The sequence below is a fragment of the Rattus norvegicus genome, chromosome 19 (genome assembly GCF_036323735.1).
Source record: "Rattus norvegicus strain BN/NHsdMcwi chromosome 19, GRCr8, whole genome shotgun sequence".
Lineage (NCBI taxonomy): Eukaryota > Metazoa > Chordata > Mammalia > Rodentia > Muridae > Rattus > Rattus norvegicus.
The window spans coordinates 39,894,261-39,920,928 of record NC_086037.1 but is presented as its reverse complement, the minus strand read 5'-3'; the positions used below and the strand labels follow the sequence as shown (position 1 = coordinate 39,920,928).

Genomic DNA, 26,668 nt, shown 5'->3' with positions numbered 1-26,668 from the left:
TCCGGAAAAAAGAAAAAAGAAAAAAACCATCCAATCCTCTCCATAGCTGTTGTTCTTCTCTCAATAGCATTTTAAAAATTCAAATTTGTGTTTATTAAGCATATCTTTTTTAAAAATTACTATTTATTTTATGTATAACTACACTATAACTGTCTTCAGACACACCAGAAGACGGCATCAGATCTCATTACAGATGGTTGTGAGCCACCATGTGGTTGCTGGGATTTGAACTCAGGACCTCTGGAAGAGCAGTCAGTGCTCTTAACCACTGAGCCATCATTCCAGCACCAAATTTCATTTCTTTGGGTTATCTTTTGGGTTACTTCCTGCAGGTAATGGAGTTTGGATATGCAAAGAGCAAGAAGGGCATTTCCTTATAATTTCCTTGGCTTGTTGCCAAGTGATAGAAAAACCTTTCTTCAAACCTTGACTGTGAACATGGCATTCTTATTAGATTCTGAGGCTTCTGGGACATTTCCTATTAGGAACTGATCAGGTTCATCATTACCTTGTGCTAGAGGGCCTGGTAGACCCCGTGTGGGATCCGATATGTGTCATATACAATGGACGAGTTTTTAAATTTCTGATTACTTGTTGTAGTTTAATAGTTAATTCTGGATTAGCCTGAATAAGTTTAGCAGTTTCAAATGTGAAACAACCCTTTCTGCACATTGATAGTCAGTGACTGTATTAAGAGACTGAGGAAAATCTAATGATACCATAAGAATGTCACACAGGTCTGGTTTTTTTTTTTTTTCTAACTGAATAATAAGAGCTCTGAGTAACTTTACCTATTTTTCCTGACTTATAACCTGCCTTTCCTGATTTATTTGCATCAGTATCAATGTAGAGGCTCCAGAAATTGGTGTCTCTTTTACTAGATCAGGGAGAATCCAATGAGTTCATTTTATAAACTGAAGTCTCTTGCTTTTGGCATATTTGTTGTTAATCTCTCCCAAAAAAATTACTGCAAGCTCTTTCTTTGCCATTGGTCATTTTCTCCCCACAATGAGGCAATTTCAGCATTATCAAAAGGTACCACAATTTCTGCTGGGTCTATTCCTGCAAATTAATAGGTATGAAAAATGAAGTCTTATTTTTCCTTTCAGAATCAATTCAGAAAGCTTTTCTATAAAAATCTTTGATTGGTTGATTTATTTATTTATTTATTTATTTATTTATTTATTTAATTTATTTATTTTGGAGCTGGGGACCGAACCCAGGGCCTTGCACTTGCTAGGCAAGCGCTCTACCACTGAGCTAAATCCTCAACCCCTAAATCTTTATTTTTTTTTACTCTCTCTGTGTGCTAAAAATCCACTCTACGATATTATCTTTTCTCTGCATCCTGTGGGAGAATGAATAGAAGGAGAAAACTAAAATACAATCCTGGTTTGCATCCTAGCACTCGTGCATCCTGTAATTTCTTTTCTACCAGAGCCATTTTTTTCTCTCAGCCTCAGCTGTTAATTTTCTTGGCCTATTTAAGTTCTTAACCATCTTGTAAGATCTGAAATAAAACATTTAGCTCTTGAATAGTTAATCCAATTATGTGCCGCAGGCAGTCAATATCTCCCAGTTATTTTTGAAAATTATTAAGAGTTTGTAATTGGGGCTGGAGAGATGGCTCAGTGGTTAAGAGCACTGACTGCTCTTCCAGAGGTCCTGAGTTCAAATCCCAGCAACCACATGGTGGCTCATGACCATCTGTAATGGGATCCGATGCCCTCTTCTGGTGTGTCTGAAGACAGCTACAGTGTACTTATATATAATAAATAAATAATCTTTAAAAAAAAAGAGTTTGTAATTGATCTCTCCTAATTTGTACTTTCCGTGGTTGGATTTTCTGTAAATCTGTCTCACATCCTGGATATCTGATAGGATCTCCTTTTTATATTTTTCAGGCATGATTTATAATCTTTAGCAAGGCAAAATTCTCTTTACTTCATCAAACATTTTTTTGTCCTAAGTTATCTACGCCTGAATCAACTAGTAAGATGTCATTCCATATAATGGTAAATTTTATGTTGAGGAAACTTTATGAATTATTCCTAACAGCTGTTGTACAAAATATTGGTGCAGTGTTGGACTATTTAACATTCTATGTGGAAGAACTTTTCAGCGATACCTTTTATCAGGTTGAGCAGTATTATTAGTGGTCACTATGAAGGCCATTTTTTTTATCCTCTTCTTGTAAAAGGTATAGTAAAAAAGCAGTCTTTCAAATCAATCACCATAACAGACCATTTCTTAGGGCAAGGGGACTCCAGGCTGTAAAGAGCCTGTTGGCTGAATCACCTTATTTATGGTTTTGACATCTGTTAACATTCTCCATTTTCCAGATGTTTTTAATGGCAAATGTAGGAGAATTCCAAAGACTGGTCGCTTCTTTTCCAATATGCTGAGCATTTAACTGTGACCGCACCATCTGTTCTGGTGCCTGTAGTTTTTATGATATCGAAGGCTGTTGTTCTACTCACACAGGTTTGCTAGTTAACCGTTTTAAAGGTAGGGTGGTTGGTTCCTTGGAAGACCAACAGCGGTTGTGTCTTGGGTATGCACAACCTGAATGGTCTTAACAACAGGACAGAGCAAATGTTCTTGTGCCAGCCATGGATGTGAGACTCAGGTGCCTCCTGTGGGAAGGGACGGTAGAAGCTCAGTTGCCTAGAATTTGTGAGGATGGATTTCCTGGATCCTCAGCCACCTACCAAATACTTGAGACTGGTTGTGGCATAGGAAACCCAGTCTGTCCAATTTTACCCAGTCCAAACTGACAAGGAAGTACGTTGTCAGGTTTCCAGGACAGCAACGAGAAAAGGTGAGAGTTTGTCCCTGGAAGCATGACGTATGGAGATACCCATTTAGGAGTGACTTTAGTTTACTGTTAGACAGCTAGAGTTAACACCCACTACCTTCTCCGAGGTGCCTAAAAGACCTTCATGTTCTGTTTCTCTTGTGAGCTCTGTGAGGCTCACAAGTTCTGAAGTGGAAACTTAAGGGTCTGGAAAGTTAGTTGCGTTGGATGGTGCTTTTCTGGATCAATTCCCGTCCGCGTTGTCTGGAAATCAACAGTTCAGTTCACAGGTCAGCAGTGGCAGCTCGATCCACTCACAAACTCTTCATGGACATGGCCGGCGGCAGTCCAGTTCGGTAGAGTTGGGATAGTAAACACGAATCAGTAATGGTGGCATGACCTAGCCAGAACAGCCAATCCTGGTCTGAAGAATTTCAGACCAGCAGGGATGTCAGGAGCATCTCTTAGGGGAGCAGAGATCAGCAAAGACCCCAGACCAACAAGCTACGCAAGTCAAGCTCAGCCTCCACCCAAACTCCCTCTCAATATCCCGTGTCCTCCATGGGCCTGGCCTCAGCGTGTGTCCTGCGTCAGCACATGTGTCTGTCTCAGCTGACATCACTCTGCCCGTCAGCCCGAGTCCAAGGAAACATCGAGAAACTACAGCAGCCCACCAGAAGGGTTTTTTGGTGTGGTTCTATGAAGTCCCAACAAATGCAGCTCAACTACAAAATGCAAGGCAGACCAATACCTGTGTGTCCTTAGTGAAGAACCCTTCATCACGTGTCCTTTCACATGCGTGCTTTAGCAGAACATCCTTTTACCTGTGTCTGCCTCAGTGAAACGTTCCTTCACACATCTGCCTTAGCCTTTCACCTGTGTCCACTTCAGGGAACCACTCCTTCAGGTGTGGAATTTCTCAAGATTAGCAAACCGCATACAGAACATTCAGAACAAAACAAGGTGTGTGGTCAGCATGTCCTTGAGCCAAGTCCCTTCTCCTCGTCAGTGACAGCAGGTGTGTTACAGCAGCAATATGAAATGGCTGGCAGGCATGGAACAAAATGGCAAAGCTATTCTGGGGGATGTCACACCGTACCAGTCACCCGCTCAGCTGAATTTTTAAGTTTTGTTGTTACAAGTGAATATACTCGACCTTCAAACGCTGAGAGAGCCCACTTTTAATATGAACTATATAAACAAGGCCAAGACCGCCTCTAGGGCAAAGGCCCTCAGCCTGTGGGTTGTGACCCACACAGGGTCTCCTATCAGATAGTTTACACTACAATAAAGATTCATTACAGTAGCAAATTTACACTTGTGAAGTAGCGACAAAATAATTTTGTAGTTGGGGTCACCACAGCATGAGGAACTGTTCTAAAGGGTGGAAGCGATAGGAAGGTTGAGAAACACTGCTCTAGGAATTTATGTTTTCTTTCTCTTTCGTATTTTTCAGACAGAATCTCAAACTGTAGCCGAGATTGGCTTGGCTTGGAACACGTGTGTAGTTCATGCTGGCATCAGACTTATGGCAATTCTTCTGCTTCAGCCTCCTACTCAGGAGCCTACCAGGGTGAGATCACAACCAGGGATAATGTGATTGCTGTTCTTGGTTGTCAACTTGAGTGTACCTGGAATTAACTAATGCCAAATGGCTTGATGCCCTGTGAGGGGGATCTCTCTCTCTCTCTCTCTCTCTCTCTCTCTCTCTCTCTCCTTCCTTCTTTCTTTTTTCCTCTCTTCAACCCCCTCCTCTTGGTCCTCCTCCTCTTCTTTGGTTTTTTTGAGACAGGGTTTCCCTGTGTAGCTCTGGTTGTCCTGGAATTCATTTTGTAGACCAGGCCGGCCTTGAACTCAGAGATCCACCTGCCTCTGCCTCCTGGGTGCTGAAGCTAAAGGCATGAGCACCATTGGATTTTTTTTTCTTAATTAAATTATTTGAAGCAAGAAGACCTACTTCTGATCCAAATCTTTGAGATGAGAAGATAAATCTTTAATTCAGATCTTTTGAGATGGAAAGGCCCACCTCTAATCTGGACCACACCTTCTTTTTTTAAAATTTTTTCATCTTTATTAACTTGAGTATTTCTTATTTACATTTCGATTGTTATTCCCCTTCCTGATTTCTGGGCCAACTTCCCCCAACCCCTTCCCCTCCCCTTCTGTATGGCTTTTCCCCTCCCCATCCTCCCCCCATTACCGCCCTCCCCCCAACAATCACGTTCATTAGGGGTTCCGTCTTGGCAGGACCAAGGGCTTCCCCTTCCACTGGTGCTCTTACTAGGCTATTCATTGCTACGTATGCAGCTGGAGTCCAGGGTCAGTCCATGTCTTTGGGTAGTGGCTTAGTCCCTGGGAGCTCTGGTTGGTTGGCATTGTTGTTCATATGTGGTCTTAACCCCCTTGAGCTCTTTCAGTCCTTTCTCTGATTCCTTCAATGGGGGTCCCGTTCTCAGTTCAGTGGTTTGCTGCTGGCATTCACCTCTGTATTTGCTGTATTCTGGCTGTGTCTCTCAGGAGAGATCTACATCCGGTTCCTGTCGGTCTGCACTTCTTTGCTTCATCCATCTTATCTAATTGAGTGGCTGTATATGTATGGGCCACATGTGGGGCAGGCTCTGAATGGGTGTTCCTTCTGCCTCTGTTCTAAACTTTGCCTCCCTATTCCCTCCCAAGTGTATTCTTGTTCCCCTTTTAAAGAAGGAGTGAAGCATCTGCATTTTGGTCATTCTTCTTGATTTTCATGTGTTCTGTGCACCTAGGGTAATTCGAGCATTTGGGCTAATATCCACTTATCAATGAGTGCATACCATGTGTGTTTTTCTGTGATTGGGTTACCTCACTCAGGATGATATTTTCCAGTTCCCTCCATTTGCCTATGAATTTCATAAAGTTATTGTTTTTGATAGCTGAGTAATATTCCCTTGTGTAGATGTACCACATTTTCTGTATCCATTCCTCTGTTGAAGGGCATCTGGGTTCTTTCCAGCTTCTGGCTATTATAAATAAGGCTGCTATGAACATAGTGGAGCACGTGTCTTTGTTATATGTTGGGGCATCTTTTGGGTATCTGCCCAAGAGAGGTATAGCTGGGTCCTCAGGTAGTTCAATGTCCAATTTTCTGAGGAATCTCCAGACTGATTTCCAGAATGGTTGTACCAGTCTGCAATCCCACCAACAATGGAGGAGTGTTTCTCTTTCTCCACATCCTCGCCAGCATTTGCTGTCACCTGAGTTTTTGATCTTAGCCATTCTCACTGGTGTGAGGTGAAATCTCAGGGTTGTTTTGATTTGCATTTCCCTTATGACTAAAGATGTTGAACGTTTCTTTAGGTGTTTCTCAGCCATTCGGCATTCCTCAGCTGTGAATTCTTTGTTTAGCTCTGAGCCCCATTTTTTAAATAGGGTTATTTGTCTCCCTGCGGTCTAACTTCTTGAGTTCTGTGTATATTTTGGTTATAAGTCCTCTATCTGTTGTAGGATTGGTAAAGATCTTTACCCAATCTGTTGGTTGTTGTTTGGACCACATCTTCTGCTGGCAGCTCATATCAAGGACATGGAAGAAGGAAGTTTGGTTTATTCATTTGCTTACTTCTTCAGGATTCCTGCATGTACTGAAGACCAGCTGAAATATCCAGCCTTATGGACAAAACCGTTGGGGTCCAGGAGTTGCCCCATAAACCGCATAAACTCTGACCTCACTTAGACAGGGATGGTTTATTGAATGCCCATCCTAAGACTGATCATCAGAGATATAGCTGAGAATTTGTCAGGCTATGACCCTGGACATTTTTCTAGGTCAATTTGTAAAGCCTAAAAGTGTGAGCTCATAGGCAGGTGCTGGAAGGGCTGCCTGGTTGTCAGCCCTGACTCAAGCCATTTTAGACAACAAAGGTTCATACTGACTTTTTATCTTTTTAAAGATTTTTTTATTTATATATAAGTACACTGTAGCTGTCTTCAGACACACCAGAAGAGGGCATCAGGTCTCATTACAGATGGTAGTGAATTACCATGTGGTTGCTGGGATTTGAACTCAGGACCTCTGGAAGAGCAGTCAGTGCTCTTAACCATGGAGCCATCTCTGCAGCCCTCATATTGACCTTTAATTTTATGGGTCCTACATGAAGCTTATAGTTATGGAATTTAAGATTAAGAAACCTCACAACATAAAGAACCTCCACCCAGTGGTTCAGGAATGGTTGGGTGGGGGAGCACCCTCGAGGAGGCTGGGGAAGGGGGTGGAATGCAGGGTTTTTGGAGGAGAAACTGGAAAGGGGGTTAACATTTGAAATGTAAATAAACAAAATAACCAATAAAAAAATACACAAGTTATGTGATCATGCCTGACCCTGCTGTGAGTCTAATTATTTTCAGACAACAATAACGGGCGGACATATTACAGCAAGAATATGAACTATCTGGCAGGCATGGAACAAAATGGCTACAGCTATGCTAGGGGGATTGGCTTCAACAGGGGCAACTACTGCGTTTTGGACCTTCCATTCCTTGTTGAATTAGCTGTACCACAGCCTATAAGCCATTCTAATACATTTTCTTTCTCTATATACAGAGTCATTCTAGGAGGGATGATTGGTTATGCATTGTTAAATGCAATGCTGATCATGAAACCCCATCACTTCCACAGCAATATGCAAGTGTAAGTAAGTTACCTAACAACTGAACAGAAATTAAAATTTACTGCATTTATTGCGTGTGTCAGCAGGCATAGGGAACACCTGGCTGCTTACATCTCTTGGTCTCTATAGAGTAGTGGGAGAACTGAGAGCCACTGAGGAGGTCTCTTAAGCGAAGACCAAACTCCTTGCAGCGACACTGGATTCCAGGCTTGTTCTCCTGTTTAGGCCTCACTGTGGTCTATGTACACTCTATGCATTCTCCCCATGCAGGTTCCCATGGACTGAACTCAGAAAGGTGGGGTTGGGAGAAAGATACATGGTTAGATAGTGCACCAGGTTCACATTGTGTCAATGTGATTTAATCTAAGGACAAAGAAGTGGAGTTTCTCTGATGGCTTTCTTCTAAACCCTTGAAAGGATCACTGGGGTTTGGCCTCAGTACTTCATATTTCTTGCTGGGTCAGCGAAACTCAAGGAAGCTTGAGATTGTCATAGGCACAGTATTATGCTACATATACTGAGTAGATGATACTAAGTTGTTCAGATGGTCATACCCATTTGCATGTGTTCTTAATGTGGACCTAAGGAAAGAGAGATTAATGTCCTGAGAATAGAAAGATCATTCCCAGTTCTTTTCTACCATTCCAGAGTGAAAGACTGGTATTGAGAGAATGGTAAAAAATTGAGAATTCGTAGATGATGCTTTGAATGAAGGGTGGGTTTCTGTGCTGGTTTTAGACAGGGTCTCAAATATCCCATGTTGCCCTCTCCCTGGCTGGCCAGGTTCACTTTGAGCTCAGATAAACCCCCTTCCACTTTCCAATAGATAGTCTTACAAGAGTGGCCTCCAAGGACTGTGAGGACAGCATTAGCCTTTGACAGTTGAGGTGTGTAACCCACAACTATAGTTTGAGCCACTTTGTTCCACGTCTACCAGCTATTTCAGAGTGTTGCTCTGATATGTCTGACAATCAGGGACACAGATAAATAACCTGATAGAGAGCAAGGACACGGTGATCACATCCTTTCCTCTGCGGTATGTTCTGGATGAGGCTTGTTAAAATTCCAATATTTCAGAAAGCTTTATATAGGACCCATCACATTAAGGGTCACTGTGCACTGTTCTATCTAAAATGGCCTAATCAGAACTGACTACCATATAACACTTCCTGCAATCCTCATATGAGAAGCTTGAGCTTTGTGTTTTGACTTTTTTCTTTCTTTCTTATTTTTTGCTGTATAAGTTGAGAGGAAGATATTTGGGGCCATGGATCTGCCCCCAAAATCTGGGCTATGGATGTGATCAATCAGTGTTAGTGTGTGCATTCAATACAGTATCCATTTTTTACTGTGACAGATGCTTTTGTGTTTGGTGGGGAAGCCCATGACCCAGAGCACAAGTGCAGGGATCTTCCTCTATCCACGTAGTGATGTTTATAGCCTCGTCCTACACCTTTATCTGCACCCCCTATATCTCTTGATTATTTTATTCTTCTGATAGAAGCTCATGGTATATCTCACTCAGGCCTGGGAGCAGTGCTCCTTTGGCAACATTGGTGCAGAGAGGAGAACCCCACAAGCAGCATGAGGTTCCCTTCATTGGTGGTTCCAATATTTCACTTTCCTCTGCCAACTGGTCTCCACGCTGTTCCTAGCACCATAAAGACTTCAACTCTTTCTCCTAAGGAATTTTCTGGCAATTGTCCATTGCTAAGCACATGATTTCATGAGTGTTCCCCTAACACACACCCATGTTGTAACCTACCATGCAGACTATTTCTTGATGTGATTTAAAGCACCCGTACATAATGAGACAGGAGAACTTTTGACTGCATAATCAAGCTGGTATGAAATCTCAGGAAGTTTTAATGGCTAACATTGGTGAATGAGGACAATTTGAGTTAGGATGAGACATTTTGGGGCAAGATATGGAAGGAAACATTCATTTAGATGCATAGGAATTACTAAGGTTTTTCTAATCAAGCCTTGAGGAAAATTTGGCTTTGGAAGCAGGAGATGCTCAGTGGCTCTGCCCCAGGAAAGTCTCCTGGAAAGGGCACCTCTGCTTATGCTCAGTACAGGGAGAACATTAGCAGGGAGGCAAAGTCTGCTCCCCATGACATCAGCTGTCCCTTCTTGGACATTCTATTGTCTCCTAGAGAGTTCTGGCATCCTCTGTGATGTCACCAGTGTTGTAGTGACAACCAGTGCCCTAGTTTCTCTCAGTCTGAGTCTGGCAGTTACAAGCTAAGACATGTTTTCCCATCTTCGCAAGCGTTTTGGGAGGGGGAACGTCGATTGTGGAGAGACTAGAGTGAAGGAGTCTGGCCTTTCGTCTCAAAGTAATGATGGACAAAGACAGCACTTCTGGGGAAGGTGGAGTAAGTTCTGGGCAGTATATTTTGAGCTTCCTGTCAGGGGGGCTGCAGGCTTAAGCTGACCTTTCTAGCAATGGCCCACAACAACTGGAACATCTGAAAAGGAATTGAATTTCCATGAATATCACAATTCCTTACAGTCAAGGATTTCAGAACTTTAGTTTCCCCATCCCCACAGGGAGGATATGGTAAGGCCAATGCTATTATACTGTGAACTTCTGGTCTTTACTTTCACAGTTCATTTGCTATGTTACATTGATACAATAACACCATGAGGAGTCATGGAGGGTCCACCTTTTCTGAGTTTAGACAGGGCAGCAATGTATTTCACTATCATTGCTTTTTTTAAATACAGTGGATATCTGACAGAGTTACAGGGAGAGAATTGTGCTCCAGGCAATAACCTTATGTTCTTAGACCTCCTCTGATTTCTTCTAACTGGCAGGGTCATCGTTAGCTTTATATATTAGAGGATGTGTGTTACAAACATTTTTCTACAATACCAAAACTATTTGGAACATGTGGACCAAGATTCAGCCTGTAACCTATTGGAACTTCTGGGGCATTTGTTATTTCATATAGGTGAATTGATAAGTCTGTTGAACATGTCCTCCATGGAAATGTGTTTTAAATCCAAAGTTGTTGACCTATAGTGTCAGGGTAGGACATCTGAGTGTCTCCAATCACTCAAGTCTTGTGGATGGTGAATTTATCATCTGACTTCTGAAACCACAGGGGTAAGGGGCCTGAAACCAAGTTGTACCCTGTTCAGTTGATAATAATCCTGGAGAAGCCATCTCCGTGGTACATGTAAGCACGTGATGTCCGGCATAGGGAACACCTGGCTGCTTACATCTCTTGGTCTCTATAGAGTAGTGGGAGAACTGAGATCCCCTGAGGAGGCCTCTTAAGCAAAGACCAAACTCCTTGCAGTGACACTGGGTTCCAGGCTTGTTCTCCTGTTTAGGACTCACTGTGGTCTATGTACACTCTATGCATTCTCCCCATGCATTTTCACTTGTGTCCTTCTACCTACAGAGCCTGGGAGAGAAACATCATCCACTGGAACTGCCCTAAGTGAGAAGCAGGCCAAGAAGGAAAAGGAGAGGCTGATTAAAGAGCTGCAGCTCATTACCGAGGAGAGAAATGACCTGAGAGATCGCCTGAGGTTTCTGACAGAGAGATCTATGAAAAACAGGTATGAATTGCTCCAAACATTCTTGTTTCATTCCTGGGTCTGCAAGGTCACCTTCATCTCATCCTATTAAGGTTTTGGGTTCTAGAAAGCTGTGCCTCCCTAACCACCATGTGCTAAACCTCACCTCCCATATAGAGGAGATTCAGAACCTGACCCTTCCTGAGGAGCGAGATGGAAAATGGACTCATCTGCTTCCATTTATTGAAAAGCAGGATTTGTGGTCTGAATGAAGAATTCAGGGATAAAGTCAGGGAGAGTGAGTTCCCAGTGTGCATTTGCAAAGCTCTTGACAGCTGGTGGCTGTGCAAGATTGTAATTGCAGTGAGTTTATGATGAGTCTCTGTACTTGCTAGGCAGGTGACTGAGTGCTGGAAGATCCAGGCAGCAGCCTGAGGGACCTGGTCCCAAACTGTTCATCTCAATGCTTGACTAGAAGGTCTCAGGCTCAGGCCTGATTGTTGTTGTCTGTGTGTCTTACACTCTGAGACAGCAATGGTGCATGCATTTCTCCTGGTTCTCACAGTGCTCTCTGTTTCCATATTTGTCTTTCTCTTTCTCTGACTCTGTTTACTTTTCTCTTTTTTGTGGGTGTGTCTCAGTCTGTGAGTCTGTGTGTGCATACATCCAAATACATATGCACAACTTTTATATGTTTATATTTCCCTCCACACTTGGAATCTAGGAGTCTATGTCTTGGCTTGAGTATTTACCTGTAACACTTTCATGGTCATGTGAATGCTTTGTTCTGGGAGCCCCACTGTCAACAGCACAGTTCTTTGCCTATGTGGCCACAATTGTCTGTATATTTGTATTCCTTGTGCAGATTATAATTTTGGGTTGATATATGGTCTGTTATCAGGACAGGAAAAAAGAAATCACAGGATTCTGGGTGTGTTGGGTTTGGGGGAGCATGGAGAGGTGTGGCCTAGGCTCTTGATAGCTCAACTGGCTTGACTGCAGATTTCCTCTTGATTGAACAAAGGGAGCCAGGGAACCCTCCATCTGGATGCTGAGATTCTGGTGTCCTGGATGCAGAAAAACACGTTTCTGAAGCTGAAGAATATCCAATATGTAGAATTCAGAAGGTGTCCTTCCAGGACTGGGGTAGTACAGGACCCACCCTGAGTTCATATATTCCTAAATGCTGATGTTCATTGTATTCTATCATTTGGGGCCAGGCCACACTTCAGGGCAAATCCATATTATGAAGACCTGGAGAGAATGGAGGAGGCGGTCATGTCAATTCTGCACAACTTAGAGATGGAGAACACTGAGATCCATGAGAACAACCATAAGCTGAAGAAGGAGATGACCTTCTCTAGGTAAGTCCTGGTCAGAAAGGCTATCACTTGTGGAATGGCCATTTCTGACTTTCTTTGTTCTGGATTGGACGGTCTTCAGCTCTGGTTCTATCTCTTGTGCTGTTTACACATCAGTGTGCCAGGGTCATTAGGACTCAGTTTTCAGTTCCATAAAAGACTGTTACTCATCCCAGGATTGTCTAGGCATCTTCAGAAGGCTCTAGATAGAACAGTACTGATTGAAGTCAGCAGAAGGTTATTAGGCTGACCTGGATCTCTGGGGTCACACCAGGTTTTACAACACTCAGTGCGTGGACCACATGGTTAGCATGACCTTCCCTTGGTTCTACTGACCTCCTTTCAGGGTGTTTGCCCACTCCTAATTGATGTAGCCCCCATGCATTGGGCTTTCATGGATAGTTGTAGATCCATGTTCTTTTTGAGAGATGTGGACACTAATTGGTGCTCAGGCCAAACAAACAATTTATTCTTCCCCGAATTAACTCTTTGTGGTTTGTGCAGGAGCATTATATGTATTGAGATGTATTCTATTAAGTCTTCATGGGTATCTGGGACCTGGTAGAGTTAGTGAGACTTGGGAGTAGGAATGGGAGAAAGGGGCAGCATGATCTTACTATGCAGACTGTATTTCCAGAAACCTGCTCAGCCAGCTCCTGATGGAGAACACATGTAGGAAGAAGTTGGTCCCACTGAAGCAGGGGAGCAGGGAGGGACATCTTGAGTGTGCACTGAACCAGACATATTTGGTTGACTTCAACAAGAAAGATAAAGACCAGCAACCTCCAGACCCAGCATCATCTGGTAGGGACGAGTAGCTGTGTGAGCTTAATAATATCTGATAAAATTTGCCAATTTGATACATCTTTGCTTCCTCCTACCACCTTTCTAATTTACACTCCCAACCAGCCAACCACCTCATGCAATGGAATTGTTCATTGCTCTGCCTATGCACAAGTATTCTGGGAAGTCAACCACTTTTCAGAAACTAAATTATTTTGCACGTATATTTGTCTGCTCTTTTTGAAGCTGCAGTATAGAAATGGTGACAGATTAATAACATACCTCATTATTGCATATCCACGTGATAGATTGGATGCTATGTAGAGTTTTGAACAAGTTCTTGGTTCTTTGACAAATGACACTCTGTGGTCATGTGACTTCTTGTGTAGGAAGCACCTTTGGGGGATAAGAACAAAGTGCAAATGTCAAATTAGAACTTGTCATTGGTTTTAACCTTGGTGACATATGGACGTCTCCTTTCTTTCTGCAACCCAATGAGGTCTCTTCCCATTGCCCTGTACTTAGTTTGCTCTGGTACAAGTCTCAGTCCCATATTGGCAGCCCACATTACTTTGAGGCTCTCTGGAGGTTTTGCCCTTCCCAAAGAGTTAGCAACAATGATATCAGTTAAAAGGTCCATGTCGACTGTCCAATAGAACTGAGGCGGTAGAAGGCAGCATTCTGATAGCTGGCTTGCATTTCCCCACCAAATCAGTGTCTGAAAAACTGCCTTCCTCTCCCAGGTCTCAGAAAGTGCAAGAGAGCTGGAATTGGACACACACCAGTAAGAGAGCTTCCTGAGGAATAAGTTGCTTTCTCAGGAGTCCCTGATGACAAACATCCTGAAGGGTAACTACATTTTGTGGATGAGTATTCTTCCTCAGAGTTAATTTGTCATTTCTTATAGACCCTAAATTTATATAACACTAAGCCAGCCTGTCTGATTGAGGTCTTACTCACTTTCTTCTTCAGAAAACACCACTTGAGAGTCAACTTGGGAGACCGCCTTTCATTATGTGTGCAAGAGGAGAAAGAGCAATACATCTGTGCTTCTAAATGTTTGTTAAGAATGTGCTGTTTAGAAATATTTTTGTTATGATTTTAATTGAAGTTTTCTTTTTGTTGTTTCGTATTTATATGTTCTTGTTACTATTTTTCACTTTTCAAATATTTTTAAATATTTTAATTTATTCGTTTTAATCCTGTTTTGTTGTAAAAATGAATTCCTTATGAATAAAAATTGAATTCTATCTCTTGACTCTTAAGACCATCTTTCTTACTCAAGGGTTCTGTCCCCTCCTGTGGACTTAGAACTGACAGCTAGAGACGGATCTCTGCATGTTCCATGGAGCCTGGGCTAATAAGTGAATTCAAAGTCACCAAGGGGTACCCAGTGTGACAGTGTCTTTTGTGTGGATAATGTGGCTGTTTCTCGGACACACCCTTTATGATGTAATCACTGACATGCTTTACCCAATTGTTAGGGTCTATGTGGTTCTTCTGAGAGAGCAGCAGATTCTCTAACCTGTGAGTCATCACCACAGCTCCTGCAGGTGGCTTCTGTTATTCCACATGAGGTGCTGTATTAGGTGGACAGGATCACCTACAATTAAATAGAGAGATCTCAGGAGATGTGTACTCACAGGGAACTTACTGAGCCGTGCGTGCTCAACGTGTTAGGTTGCCAGGCATCCCTACAGGGCTCTGGTGTTCCCACTGCTCATTGTGGGTCAGGATCATCCTCCAGCATCACTTAGTTTCCATATTAGAGCAGATCTTTCAGCTGTTGTCAATGATGACCATATGTATTATGCACATCTGACAAAATACAGAATAGAAACTAGCTTCCTGTTGGCCAGATTGGCATAATGAGTTTTTTGATTGTTAGCATGAAAATTATTTTAATTTAAGCAGTTTAGGGAGGATCCTCAAGAGCATCCATAGTGAATGTAGCCTGCAGCTGTGAACACAGGTTTCTGTTGGAGAGCAGGCTTGTGCAAGCCCAGAACCTAGGTGGGACAGTTCAAGCTACCCTTTTTCCATGGCCAATCTGATATCCTATTGATAAAGCATTTTTTCCAGGTGGTGACTGATTTCCAATTTATGGAATTGAACTAACTTACTGAGAGTGGAGGTGACTCAGAGAGTTAAAGTACAGAAGGACCAATCCACAATGTCCACAAAAGCTTGCTGTCACACCAGGGCTTTTAAAAGCTCAGCAGCTAGAGAAGCAATGTAGTATTTGGTTATTCTCATGCTTAGGTCTAGTCATTCATTATAAGCTGACCATGACACAAAAAGAGTCATCTGTGTCACAGTAGAAACTAGTTCTAACTAGATTCACACCACACTATCACATCACTACCGTATTTGAGGTTCTCAGTTACTATCTAAGACCCTGGAAGATGCCTGGGTCTTGCTACACAAACTCATGATTTATGTCTTCATGACATGGTGTGCTTTGCTCTGTTAATGCTACCATTGGCATACAACACCTTGGATACTTTGTGCTGACATCTGGTACATGAGACAATAGCTCATGTCTTCCTTACCTTAATAAGGTATCCTTAGAGTATGGTGTAGTCAGAGGGGCCTTTTTTTCTCTCTGAATTTGCAAAATATTTCCAGTCTTCAGACAAGTCTTCAGCCATTGTCCAGTGCCTGTCTTGAGATGGCCACATTGTCTCCTGGGAGTATTCATCCAGCCTGCTCTGTAATTTTGTAGAAGATTAATAGTGTTCCAGGCCTAGGATTTAATTCAGTGTGACTGTACTTTCCAAACATGCTCAAAGCCCTACATTCCACCATAGCCTTGTGTGCTTTAGAGAAAGAAAATAAAGAACCACATTGCACTTGAAATTTCTCCTCCAACAAAAGGAGAGCCTGCATAGGGCCTTTAAGTAACTCTAAGTCCCAGCTTCTGCATAACTCCCTCCATCAACTCCATTATTGGTGTATTTTCATTACTGCTCACTTTATTTTTTGGTGTGCAAAGAATGTGTACCATGTCAGTAAAGTGTGTGTGTGTGTGTGTGTGTGTGTGTGTATTTGTGTTTGTTTGTGTTTCTGTGCAGGTGTTTGTGTATGTTCATCCATGAACTATCAATTTTCATAAAATGACTTAGAATATCGTAATGAAAACTGTCGAGGTGCATGCAGACGTGTGTTACTAGTGTCCCACGGCACCTGGTAGGTAACACTGAAATGGTGGTCTACTATAATACAGCCTAAAAACAGGCTGTGGATGGTTTACACAGAGATTGTGATGTCATCACCACTAGAGAGAGCAGCAAAAGCTTCATTTATCACATGCTGCTGTTACCAAGATGAGGCAAAGCCTTATCCTATAGAGAGTCTGGTAGGATTTGATGGCAGGAAATAAACTTAGTACTAAAATCATTCAATTGCAAACGAAGAGGATAATACAAAGAGTCATACAAAGCAAGAGCTGTTTTTTGAGGAGATCCATAAGAGAAACATCTCCTTGCTGAAACTAAGTACACACCACAGTGTCAATACCTAAATTATCAAATCAGAAATGAAAAGGGGGATGAAGCAATAGACATGTGAGTGAATTCAACAATCATTAGAGCTTCTTCAGAGTCCTTTACTACAGAAAAGTGAAAAATCTATTTGATATTGGTAATTTTTCTACACAGATAACAAATACCAAGTTAAATCCAAATGTGGAATTTAACTCATAAGATTATTCTCATAAGAAAATAGATAGTATTTAAACGATGCCACTACAAAAATTAAAAAATATATATGAGGGCCACTAGGCTTTAATGCAGCCTTTCTACCAGACGTTTAATGACGACCTAATAACAATAGTGCTTCAATTATTCCACTGATTTGAAAGAGAAGGAACATTGCCAAACCCCTTCTCTGAGATTCTCTTTTTACCTAGAATTCCTGAGTCTGTTGCTTCTTCCATTGTCACCCCATCAATAGAGCTGCAGGGCGAGTCCGTCCCGCCCCAGAGCGTATCCGCCAGCTGACAGGGCTGGGTTTTGCTCTGCTTGCCCCTGCTCCTGCCCCCGCCCCTGCTCTTGCCCCCGCCCACGCCCCCGCCCCACACCTGCTCTCGACGTCGCCTCCGACCCATCCCCCCTCCCAGTCCCACCACCGCCCTCGACTCAGACCGGTCCCAACTCCCCGCCCCCAGCCTGCCCTCGCCCCTACCCTGCCCCCACACCCGTCCTCTCCTTCGCCCCCCCCCCCCCCCCCCCCCGCCTCTGCCCTCGCCGCCGCTGCTTGCATGGCTACCATTCCGTCTTTGACTCCCCTGTCGACCCCACCGCCACTGCTGCCACCTTCTCCCACTTCTTCAGCCCAAGACTTTTGAGATCCTGGCTTGGAGCGCTCTGCACTAGGAGGCTAACGGAGGTGAGGAGAACCTAAGGGACAGACCCCAGGCCTGGCCCCAGAGACTTGTGTCTCCCCCTCCCCCGAAGTGCTTTCCCGCAGTTCTCCATTCTGGGTTCAGTTTGTGGGGACTCCAGCAGGTGGCAGGCTTTGCTGATCCTCAGGTGTGAGTCTGGGACAGTGGTGGGACTTATGGTTGAGGGAAGTCTTTCAGGGAAATGCAGGCTTTTCTCAAACTCTTGGACCATCTGGTGCCCTCCCTGGGTCACAGGACCTGTGGAAGTTGGGAAGCCACTTTTCACTGTCCTGTGTGACTTTCCCTGCAGAGTGAGCTCTCCTGCAGGAGATGCTTTCACATGCTTCTTTAAAAGCACCTGTTCCTCAGATCCAGATCAGCTGTGAAAACAGGCTTCTCCATGTCAGTGTGCTAGCTCCCCCTCCCAGCTCAGAGCTGCAACACCCAAGGATCCTCCAGCCCCAGTACTGGTTGGGTCCCATGGAGGAGTTAGAGCAAAGTGCCCCTTCTGAGAAGTGACTCAGAACAGAAGGTTCCTGCAACCCAATGAGGTCTCTTCCAGTTGCCCTGTTCTTGGTTTGCACTGGTATAATTCTGAGTCCCAGATTGGCAGCCCACATTGCTGTGAGGGTTGCTGGAGATTTTGCCCTGCCCACAGAACAGAAGGTTCAGAAGAAAGGCCAGCTTGACATAATGAATTCTTTTGATAGATGGCAAAAAAATTATCTTAATCTAAGCAGTTTAGGGAGGAACCTCAAGAGCATCCATAGTGAATGCAGCCTGCAGCTGTGAACACACTTTTCTTTTGGAGAGCAGGCCTGTGCAAGCCCAGGACCTAGGTGGGACAGTTCAAGCTGCCCTTTTTCCATGGCAAATCTGTGTTTGTATTGAGAAAGTATTTTTTTCCAGTTGACTGATTTCCAATTTATGGAATGGAACTGACTTACTCAGAGTGGGGTTGACTCAGAGAGTTAAAGTACAGAAGGAATAATCCAGAATGTCCGCAAAATGTTGCTGTCACCCCAGGGCTTTTAAAAGCTCAGCAGCTAGAGAAGCAATGTAGTCTTTGGTTATTCTCAAGCTTAGGTCCTCTAGTCATTCATTATAAGCTGACCATGACACAAAAAGAGTCATCTGTGTCAAAATAGAAGCTAGTTGTAACTAGATTCACCCCACACAATCACATTATTACTATATTTGAGGTTCTCAGGTATGATCTTAGAAACTGGAAGAGGCCTGGGTCTTGCTACACATAGTCATATTCTATGTCTTCACAACACAGTGTGATTTGTCCTGTTAATTCTACCTACAGCCTACAATACCTTGGATAATTTCTACTGACATCTGTGACATGAGTCAATAGTTCATGTCATCCTAACCTGAATAAACTGTCCTTAGAGTACAGTGTGGTATGAGGGGCCTTCTTTTCCTCTGAGATAGCAAAACATTTCCAGTCTTCAGACAAGTCTGTCAGCCATTGTCCAGTGCCTGTCTTGAGATGTCCACATTGTCAGCTGAGAGTCTTCATCCAGCCTGCCCTGTAATTTTGTAGAACATTAATAGGGTTCCAGCCCTAGGAATTAATTCAGTGTTCCAGTACTTGCCAAATATGCTCAAAACCTAGTTTCCACCCTAGCTCTGTGTGCTATACAGAAAGAAAATAACCCCAATTGCACTTGAAGTTTAGCCTCCAACAGAAGGAGAGCCTGCACAGGGCCTTTAAGTAACTCTAAGCCCCAACTTCCCCACAGCTCCGTCCATCGATTCCATTATTGGTGTGTTTTCATTAATACTCACTTTCTTCTTGGTGTGCAAAGAATGTGCACCATGTCAGTAAAGTGTGTGTGTGTGTGTGTGTGTGTGTGTGTGTGTGTGTAGTCCCTAGTGAAAACTGTCGAGGTGCATGCAGACTCATGTTACTACTGTCTCATGGCACCTTGCAGGGAGTGCTGAAATGGTGGGCTACTTTAATACAGTCTAAAACGAGGCTGTGCATGGTTTGCAGTGATTGTGAAATCATCACCACTACAGAGAGCAGCATAAGCTTCATTCATTCCATGCTGCTGTTACCAAAGTGAGGCAAAGCCTCATCCCATAGAGAGTCTGGTAGGATTTGATGGCAGGAAATAAACTCAGGACTAAAATCAATCAGTTACAAACAGAGAGAATTAACACAAAGAGCCAAGCAAAGCAAGAGCGGTTATTTTTTGAGAAGATTCACAAGAGAAACAAACCCTTTCTCAAACTAACAATACGCCACAGAGCCAATACCTAAATTACCAAATCAGAAATGAAAAGGGGGACGTAACAAAGGACACTGAGTGAATTCGACAATCATTAGGGCTTACTTCAGAGGCCTTTACTACAGAAAAGTGAAAAATCTATTTGATATTGGTTATTTTTCTACACAGATAACAAATACCAAGTTAAATGCAGATTTGTGAAGATAACTGAATAATTCTGATAAGACAATAGATACAGTCATTAAATGTTGCCACTCCAAAAATTAAAAAATAATAATAATCAGGGCCACATGGCTTTAATGCATCCTTTCTACCAGACTTTTAATGAAGACCTAATAACAATAGTGCTTCAATTATTCCACTGAATTCAAAGAACAGGAACATTGCCAAACTCCTTCCCTGAGTTTCTCCTTTTACCTAGAATTCCTGAGTCTGCTGCTTCTTCCATTGTCACCCCATCAATAGAACCATTTGAAATGGGATGTGATTGATGTCTGGAGCCTCATTCTTTCTCTTGACCTCCATGCGGTGTCTAGAAGGCACGTCTGTTCTCATGGACATGGTTTCATTTCTTTTTGCTGCAGTAAGAGGAAAGCCAGCAGAGGAGGCAGGAGCTTACAAAGAATCAGTAGGATTCCTAGAACAGAAGCCATCCAGATCTCCATTCTCAGAAAACCCCTGGCTTGCTCTCATGTGACTGGGTCCTCAGACTCCAGCAGCCTTAGATGACACCAAGGAAAGCTATGCAGAGTCCTGGGTCCCCAGGTTCTTGACCTCCTGAGTGACAGCTGTAGACACCTCCTCCAGGGAATCCTTACAGCTGGTGACATCTGGACAAGGTGAACCAGATGCCAAAATGAGACATGGGAGAGAAATCCTAGACTGTTTGGAAGGAATCAGTTTTTGCTTTTGCTTCTGTCTCTGTGTGCCCTGCTGCTATGATGTTCATAGGGAGCTCTCATGCCAGTGGGTCTCCTCCTAATGTGTTTGTTGTTGCAGATGTCCTGGATGTTCTGGATCCCATCAGAACTCAGCCCATGCTCAGTCACGGAGGTCAACACCTTCCTGTCCATCAGGTCATGAGACCTGAGACAGCTGAGGTAACGGCAGTTGGCCTGGGTGAAGTGCTCACAGACTTGGACTCTCTTGCATGGTTGTGGCTTCAAGCAGATCAGTTTGTGGCTGTCTCCTTTGTAGTAACTTTTGCAGGAGAAAAGCATCCCTTTGTACTAGGAAGATGGCCGGCTCCTCTTGGTGAAGCCCAGAAAGCTCATGATTCTTCAGGACCTGGAAGCTCTGTTCCTAAAAACTTGGTGTGGATATTTGCAGAGGTTTCTCTGGGATTTTGCATAATGACTCTGTCCCAGAAGTTTGAGCTTGCAGAGGCTTGGGCAATCTGTAGCATGGTCCCTGGATGCACTTGAGATTGAAGCCACAGGCTTCAGTAGTAGCCACCACCTACAGCGTGATCCCTGCCTGATCTCCAGTCCCCAATAGGAATAAGCAGTCTTGCCCAGCAGCTCATAGAGCTCTGCCTCTGGAGCCTGATCCTACTCTGCAGTTCCTTTAAGGTCATGCGGCCCCTGTGGGTCCACAGGATCTTGGTGATGAAACAGTCTGCCCCAGGATCCCCCATGGTGCACTATGGCTGCAGCTGCTCAGGCTTGTGAGCTGGACTCTGCTTCGTGGAGAAAGGAAACTGGAAAAGGGGATAACACATGAAATGGAAATGAAGAAAATAACCAGTAAAAATTAAAAGAATTAAAGCCATCATCTCAGGAGAATGAGTGGGAAGCCAGGGCCTTAAGGAGGCAGGTTCTCCACAACAATGCATGCTGGGTTCCAGCCTGGACATGAGGTGCCCTGAGCTTGGGACTGCCAGGCTCCTACTGGGAAGAGAGCTTTCTTCTTCATTTCCGTAAGTCTCTCTAGTTTTCTTCTAAGGCTTTCATCTCATCATTCACTTTCCCAATGACCTTTTATGACAAGCCATTATGGTTAAGAAGAATTAAGTAAGGGCTCATTGAGCTGTTGGTAGTTGCAGGTCTGGGGGAAGCCCTGGACAGAGAGATCTTGCCTGCCAGGGGTGGGATGTGCATGGTGGAGGGACTAGTGGAGTGTCATTGGCCTCAGTATGCACAGGCTTGGGGCTGGTGCCTGGCTGCCTGGTGCGCCTCTGTTGCCACTTGGCCTGGGTCCCACCTCGGATGCCCATGGTGGTTGCTGGCCAGTTGTGCTTGCTCTACGTGTCCTCGGGGCTTCTGGCGGGGCTGACCACAGCCTTGAACATGGACAACCGTGGACAAAGTGGGCCAGAAATCGGAGGATCATGGGAGCATCTTCAACTTCCCCCTCCCCAAGCACTGGCAGTTGCAGCTGGAGGACAAGCCACTGTGAGTTTCCCCACTCTTCACATCCAGGCAGGGGTTCTGCGCCACCAGGAGAGCAAGGGCAAGCACTGCTGCCACCAGTCCCACATGCGCAAGGCCTATTTGCTGGCTGGCAGGGCTTCACTTTGCTCTGCCTGGCTCTGCTTTGCCTTGCTCTGCCCTGTGGGCTCTCACTTCTTTGGCCAAAGACTGTTGAGATCCCGGCTTGCCTCACCTTTCAATAGGCACCTCTGTGAAGTGAGGAGAACCAAAGGGACAGAAGGCTGACCTGGCCCTGGAGACTTGAGTCTCCCCCTCCACCAAATGCTTTCCTCAGTTCTCCACTCCAGTTTTAGTTTGCAGGGATCCCAGCAGGTGGCAGGCTTTGCTGAGCCTCCCCTGTGAGCCTGGGACAGTGGTGGGACTTATGGTTGTGGGAAGTCTTTCAGGGAGATGCAGGCTTTCTCAAACTCTCCAACCATCCATCCAGTGCCCTCCCTGGTTCCCATGTCCTGTGTTTGTTGGGAAGTCACTTTTTGTTATCCTGTGTGACTTTCCCTGCAGAGTGTGGTCTCCTGCAGGAGATACTCTCACATGCTTCTTTAAAAGCACCTGTTCCTCAGATCTAGATCAGCTGTGAAAACAGGCTTCTCCATGTCAGGGTGAGAGCTACCCCTCCCAGCTCAGAGCTGAAACAACCAAAGGTCCTCAGGCCCCAGTGCTGGCCTGGTCCCATGAAGGAGTTAGAGGAAAGCTTCCCTTCTGAGAAGTGACTTAACACAGAAGGTTCAGAAGTGACAGTCAACCCCCAAGTGCTCCTTCCAGAAGAAAGCACCTAGCTCTCCCCTTTAAACAGTTTAGGCTCCCACATGGCCCAGTTCTGTGACTAGGGAAGATTTTCTGGAGCTTAGTTGGCCAGTCAGAGTGGGGCTACATTCTTAATCCATGCTCATTCCCACAATAAAAGGTTCTCCTCCCCACCCCACCCCCAGACCTTGAGTTAAACCCAGGTCCTTCCAGGACCAACAGACCAGAGAGAACAGACTGCAGCACAGGAGAGAAAAGAAGCCAGAATAGTTTAAACTGGAGAAAACCCACATATTGGCCATTTAACAACTTAAGGGATTGTGCAAATGTGGGCTTCAGAATCTTAGGGTCAGATTTTTTTGATAACAGCTGCTAGGTGAAGCTGAAGTCTACTGTGGGTGGGATTGTCCCAGGCAGGGAGGGGATCTGACTCTGCAGGCCTGGTCAGCCTCTCTGTTCTCCTGAAAAATAAGTGTTGGTCAGTTCTAGATCTGAAGTGAGAGTAGGTTTTTGTCAACTCAAACAGATGACATTTCAAGTCTCACACACTATGTGAGAGACACACATTTACCTACGGGGGATTTGAACTTACTTCTGTAGAAGTGATTGTGGGCCAACAGAGGGAAAGCGGGCCAACAGAGGGAAAACATTCTTGCCTTTAACATTCTGTCTGTATTAGAGACTGCAGGGACTGGCTTCCTGGACAGATAAGTACAAGGTGACAGACATTGTAATGGGGAAAAACTGAGGCAAGAAATGTCCTGAGGACAGTGATTTGAGATTGTGCCTTTAGCCAGCAATCTCTTTTGTCATTAAGGCAAGCAGCCTTTGAGCCTGCTAAAACTTGTCACTACTTCAGGGTGTCTCTGCTCTTACAACTGCTCCAGGTCCTTTGAGATGAAGGCCTTTCCATAAAAAACAAACAAACAAAAAAAAAAACCCAGGGCATTCTTTCTTGACCTGTAGGTCCTGACCAATTCACAGAAATTATGTACCAGATACTTTGATATAGGATACCTTGCATATTATGACTTATAAGAGTAGCAATATCAGTTATAAAGTAGCAATGAAATGATTTTATGGTGGGGGTGACCACAGCATGAAGAGCTGTATTAAAGTGTTGCAGCACTAGGCGTGTTGAGAACAACTGCCATAGAAGCTGACACAGGGGAGCAGACTCCTCAGATGAGTAGAGACCCACAGCAAGGGATACCGTGTCCCACCCTAGGACCAAGAGGCAGAATCTATCCCAGGAGTCTGTGGGCTCACCTTGTCTTAAATTCTTCTGAAGAGTTAAATTTAAAAAGTTAGTCATAAACAAGGTCCGGATGTACCTGAGGGAGACTATAGGGCTTGCAGGACCATTTGGAGCCACCCCCTCCCCTTCCTTCACTCCCTAGAGGTGAGTCATCCCCCTGCTGAGGGTGATGGATCATCCCACCCCACATTGCTGAGGGACTAGGTAGCACATACTCTTTGCTGATGTAATCCCGTGCCAAAAGTAACTGTGAGTCCTTTGAATTAGCCAATCCTGTGTAACCGCGTGAAATTCCCTGGCTTTCCCTATATAAACCCCCGCCTTTAGAGGCTCGTGGTCGTCAGCCCTCTATCTCCTGCGTGAGAGGCGTGGCGTGTCGGCCCGAGATCTCGTTAATAAAGCTGCCTCTTGTTATTACATCATGAACGGCTTCTCGAGCTTCCTGGGGCATGCCGCCATCCCGAGACTGGAGCGAGAGTCCCAATTTGGGGTTCTTTCATTTGTTCATTTACTTCCAGGTTCAAGAATAGCATTGACCATCTCAGCAGAGTCAGCTTGCACAGCCCACATCAGGCCCATGGCTTCCCTTTACAGAGAAGGATGTGGGTCTGAGTGACAGTCAGTGAGACTGAGGGGACCCTGATTCTCATTTGCTTTGAGCTGTGGTTTCTTCACCTGTAAAATGGGGGTGTTTCTGCTGAATTGGGTTGTTGTGGAGATTAACAGAACATACAACCTGCTCAGTGTCTGCCTGGCATGGAACCTGCTGGTTAAATGGAAGCTGTTGATGGTGATGAAGTTAAAAGTAGAATCTCTAGTCCGATAGTGTTAGATGTCAGTCGCCAGAAAGGTGTTTTAAGGGTTTTGTGATTCCAAGACCACCTCGCATTAAAACAGAAGGCTCTTATTTTAAAACTTTTAAAGAATGAATCAAGTATAAAATACCAATATGAAATAATCATATTGAGAATTGAGCTAATTCCTGTGAAGTCATTTTAGCTTTACATTTTCTGTTTCTACTTTCAAGGCATCTAGAGTAGCACTGTACGAGATCCTAAAGCCTTCTATTATGGTGCTACCCATTCATTCCTCTCTCCTTGAGGACTTCTCAGGTGACTTAAGAAAAACTGATTTCTTTTCAGGTTGTTCCCAGCTGGTGTGATCTCTCCGTCCATGGCCCTTGCCAAAAGCTGCAGAGCCAATGTGTTGGTTCACAACACAAAATTCCAGACATTAATTTTACCAATGATGTCTCAGGAGTCAGATGCTGTATTTAGGTAAAACTCCCAACTGTCCTTCCTAATTCACTGTTCGCCCAGAAGAAGAGCATTGTGTTTCCCTCTGCACACTTTCTTAAAAATCCTTCAACTGAAAGACTTTCCATTGCCCTAGTTATCTTCATTTCCTATCAAGTTGTGCCTTGATCTGCACTGAACCTAAGTGCCCTTTTAGCTTTGCAGTAAAGGTGTGAGGTAGGTGAGCTGAACAGTAATAAAGACCATGTTCACAGTAAACAAAGAGCTCTTGCATTAAATGTCTGTGCCCTGGCGATGCTATACCACACAATAGTTTTTCATTAAATAATTCATTCATGGACATCACTGTGTGATCTAATATTTTGTAACATAACTTAGTAATGTTCTCTCTATTACTTAAATCAACTACTGTCCTGTGTATTCTGGTCTTTTTTCTGTCATGTCTGTGTGCATCATCATGGGAGTCCCAAGGGACATCAATCCCGGGCTTTTGAAACTGTTGCATGTGGCCAACCGGGGACCAAAACCACCCAGGAGACTACTGATACGTGACACACATAAAGTCACCGCCCTATTTTCATATAGTTTATGGGAAGTGGTCACCACTGCTGACCATGTCTCATTATCCAACGTGCTACTAAATGGAAGAGTTGGGGTAAAGGAGGTCACCCCACAAAGCACAAAACACCCATCTCAGGTAAACATGTATGGTTTATTGAATCCAAACATCCATGGATTTCATGACACAACTAAAAGTCCAAACATAAGGACAAGAGATATAGAAGAGAATTGAGATTTCTACTTCATAGGTCCGGTAAACATCTTCAACAAATCATAGCAGAAAACTTCCATAAGGTAAAGAAATAAAAGGGCATAAAGGTACAACAAGCTTACAAAACGCAAAATAAATTTAACCAGAAAAATTTCCTCCATTCACATAATAATTAAAACACTAAATGCACAGATCAAGAAAGAACATTAAAAGGGGTAAGGTATAAATATCCAGTAACAAATGAATTCAGACCTATCTGAATTACACCAGAGTTCTCAACAGAGACTCCAAAAGCCAGAAAAAATTTGGCAGTTATAATGCAGACCCAGGCTCCTATACCCAGCATAATTCTCAATCACCATAAATGGAGAAACCAAGATATTTTATGACAAAACCAAATTTAAACAATATTTTTCTTTAAGAGAGCACAACAGAGGATAGTAGGAGGAATATTCCAATACAAT

General features: G+C 43.9%; 1 protein-coding gene, 1 long non-coding RNA gene and 1 pseudogene across 8 annotated transcripts in view; 1 reads left to right on the top strand and 2 right to left on the bottom strand.

The window, feature by feature from the left end:
- Positions 1-6,817: 6,817 nt before the first annotated feature.
- Positions 6,818-19,175, bottom strand: LOC120098586 (uncharacterized). Of its 2 annotated transcripts, XR_010060154.1 has the most exons (5): positions 17,385-17,562; positions 15,668-15,826; positions 14,641-14,718; positions 13,398-13,511; positions 6,818-12,534 (listed from the first exon to the last, which is right to left on the bottom strand). It is a non-coding gene; the product is annotated as an uncharacterized LOC120098586 (long non-coding RNA). The 2 variants fall into 2 exon arrangements; XR_010060153.1 differs by lacking the exons at positions 14,641-14,718; positions 15,668-15,826; positions 17,385-17,562 and adding an exon at positions 18,879-19,175.
- Positions 9,532-26,668, top strand: part of LOC134478878 (disks large homolog 5-like) — a 32,045-nt gene continuing 14,908 nt past the window's right edge. Inside the window, exons 1-6 of one of the 6 annotated variants that reach the window (XM_063278613.1) lie at positions 9,673-9,779; positions 10,854-11,013; positions 12,192-12,335; positions 12,970-13,136; positions 13,859-13,964; positions 14,088-14,365. In XM_063278613.1, the coding sequence (XP_063134683.1) occupies positions 9,692-9,779; positions 10,854-11,013; positions 12,192-12,335; positions 12,970-13,136; positions 13,859-13,923 (624 nt within the window). In that variant the 5' untranslated portion in view covers positions 9,673-9,691 and the 3' untranslated portion in view covers positions 13,924-13,964; positions 14,088-14,365. Of the gene's footprint in view, positions 9,819-10,853; positions 11,014-12,191; positions 12,336-12,969; positions 13,137-13,858; positions 13,965-14,087; positions 14,366-26,668 lie in introns of those variants that run through there. The other 5 variants (XM_063278614.1, XM_063278612.1, XM_063278615.1 and 2 more) reach the window with 5 other exon arrangements.
- Positions 20,161-21,614, bottom strand: LOC134483317 (zinc finger CCCH-type antiviral protein 1-like; annotated as a pseudogene).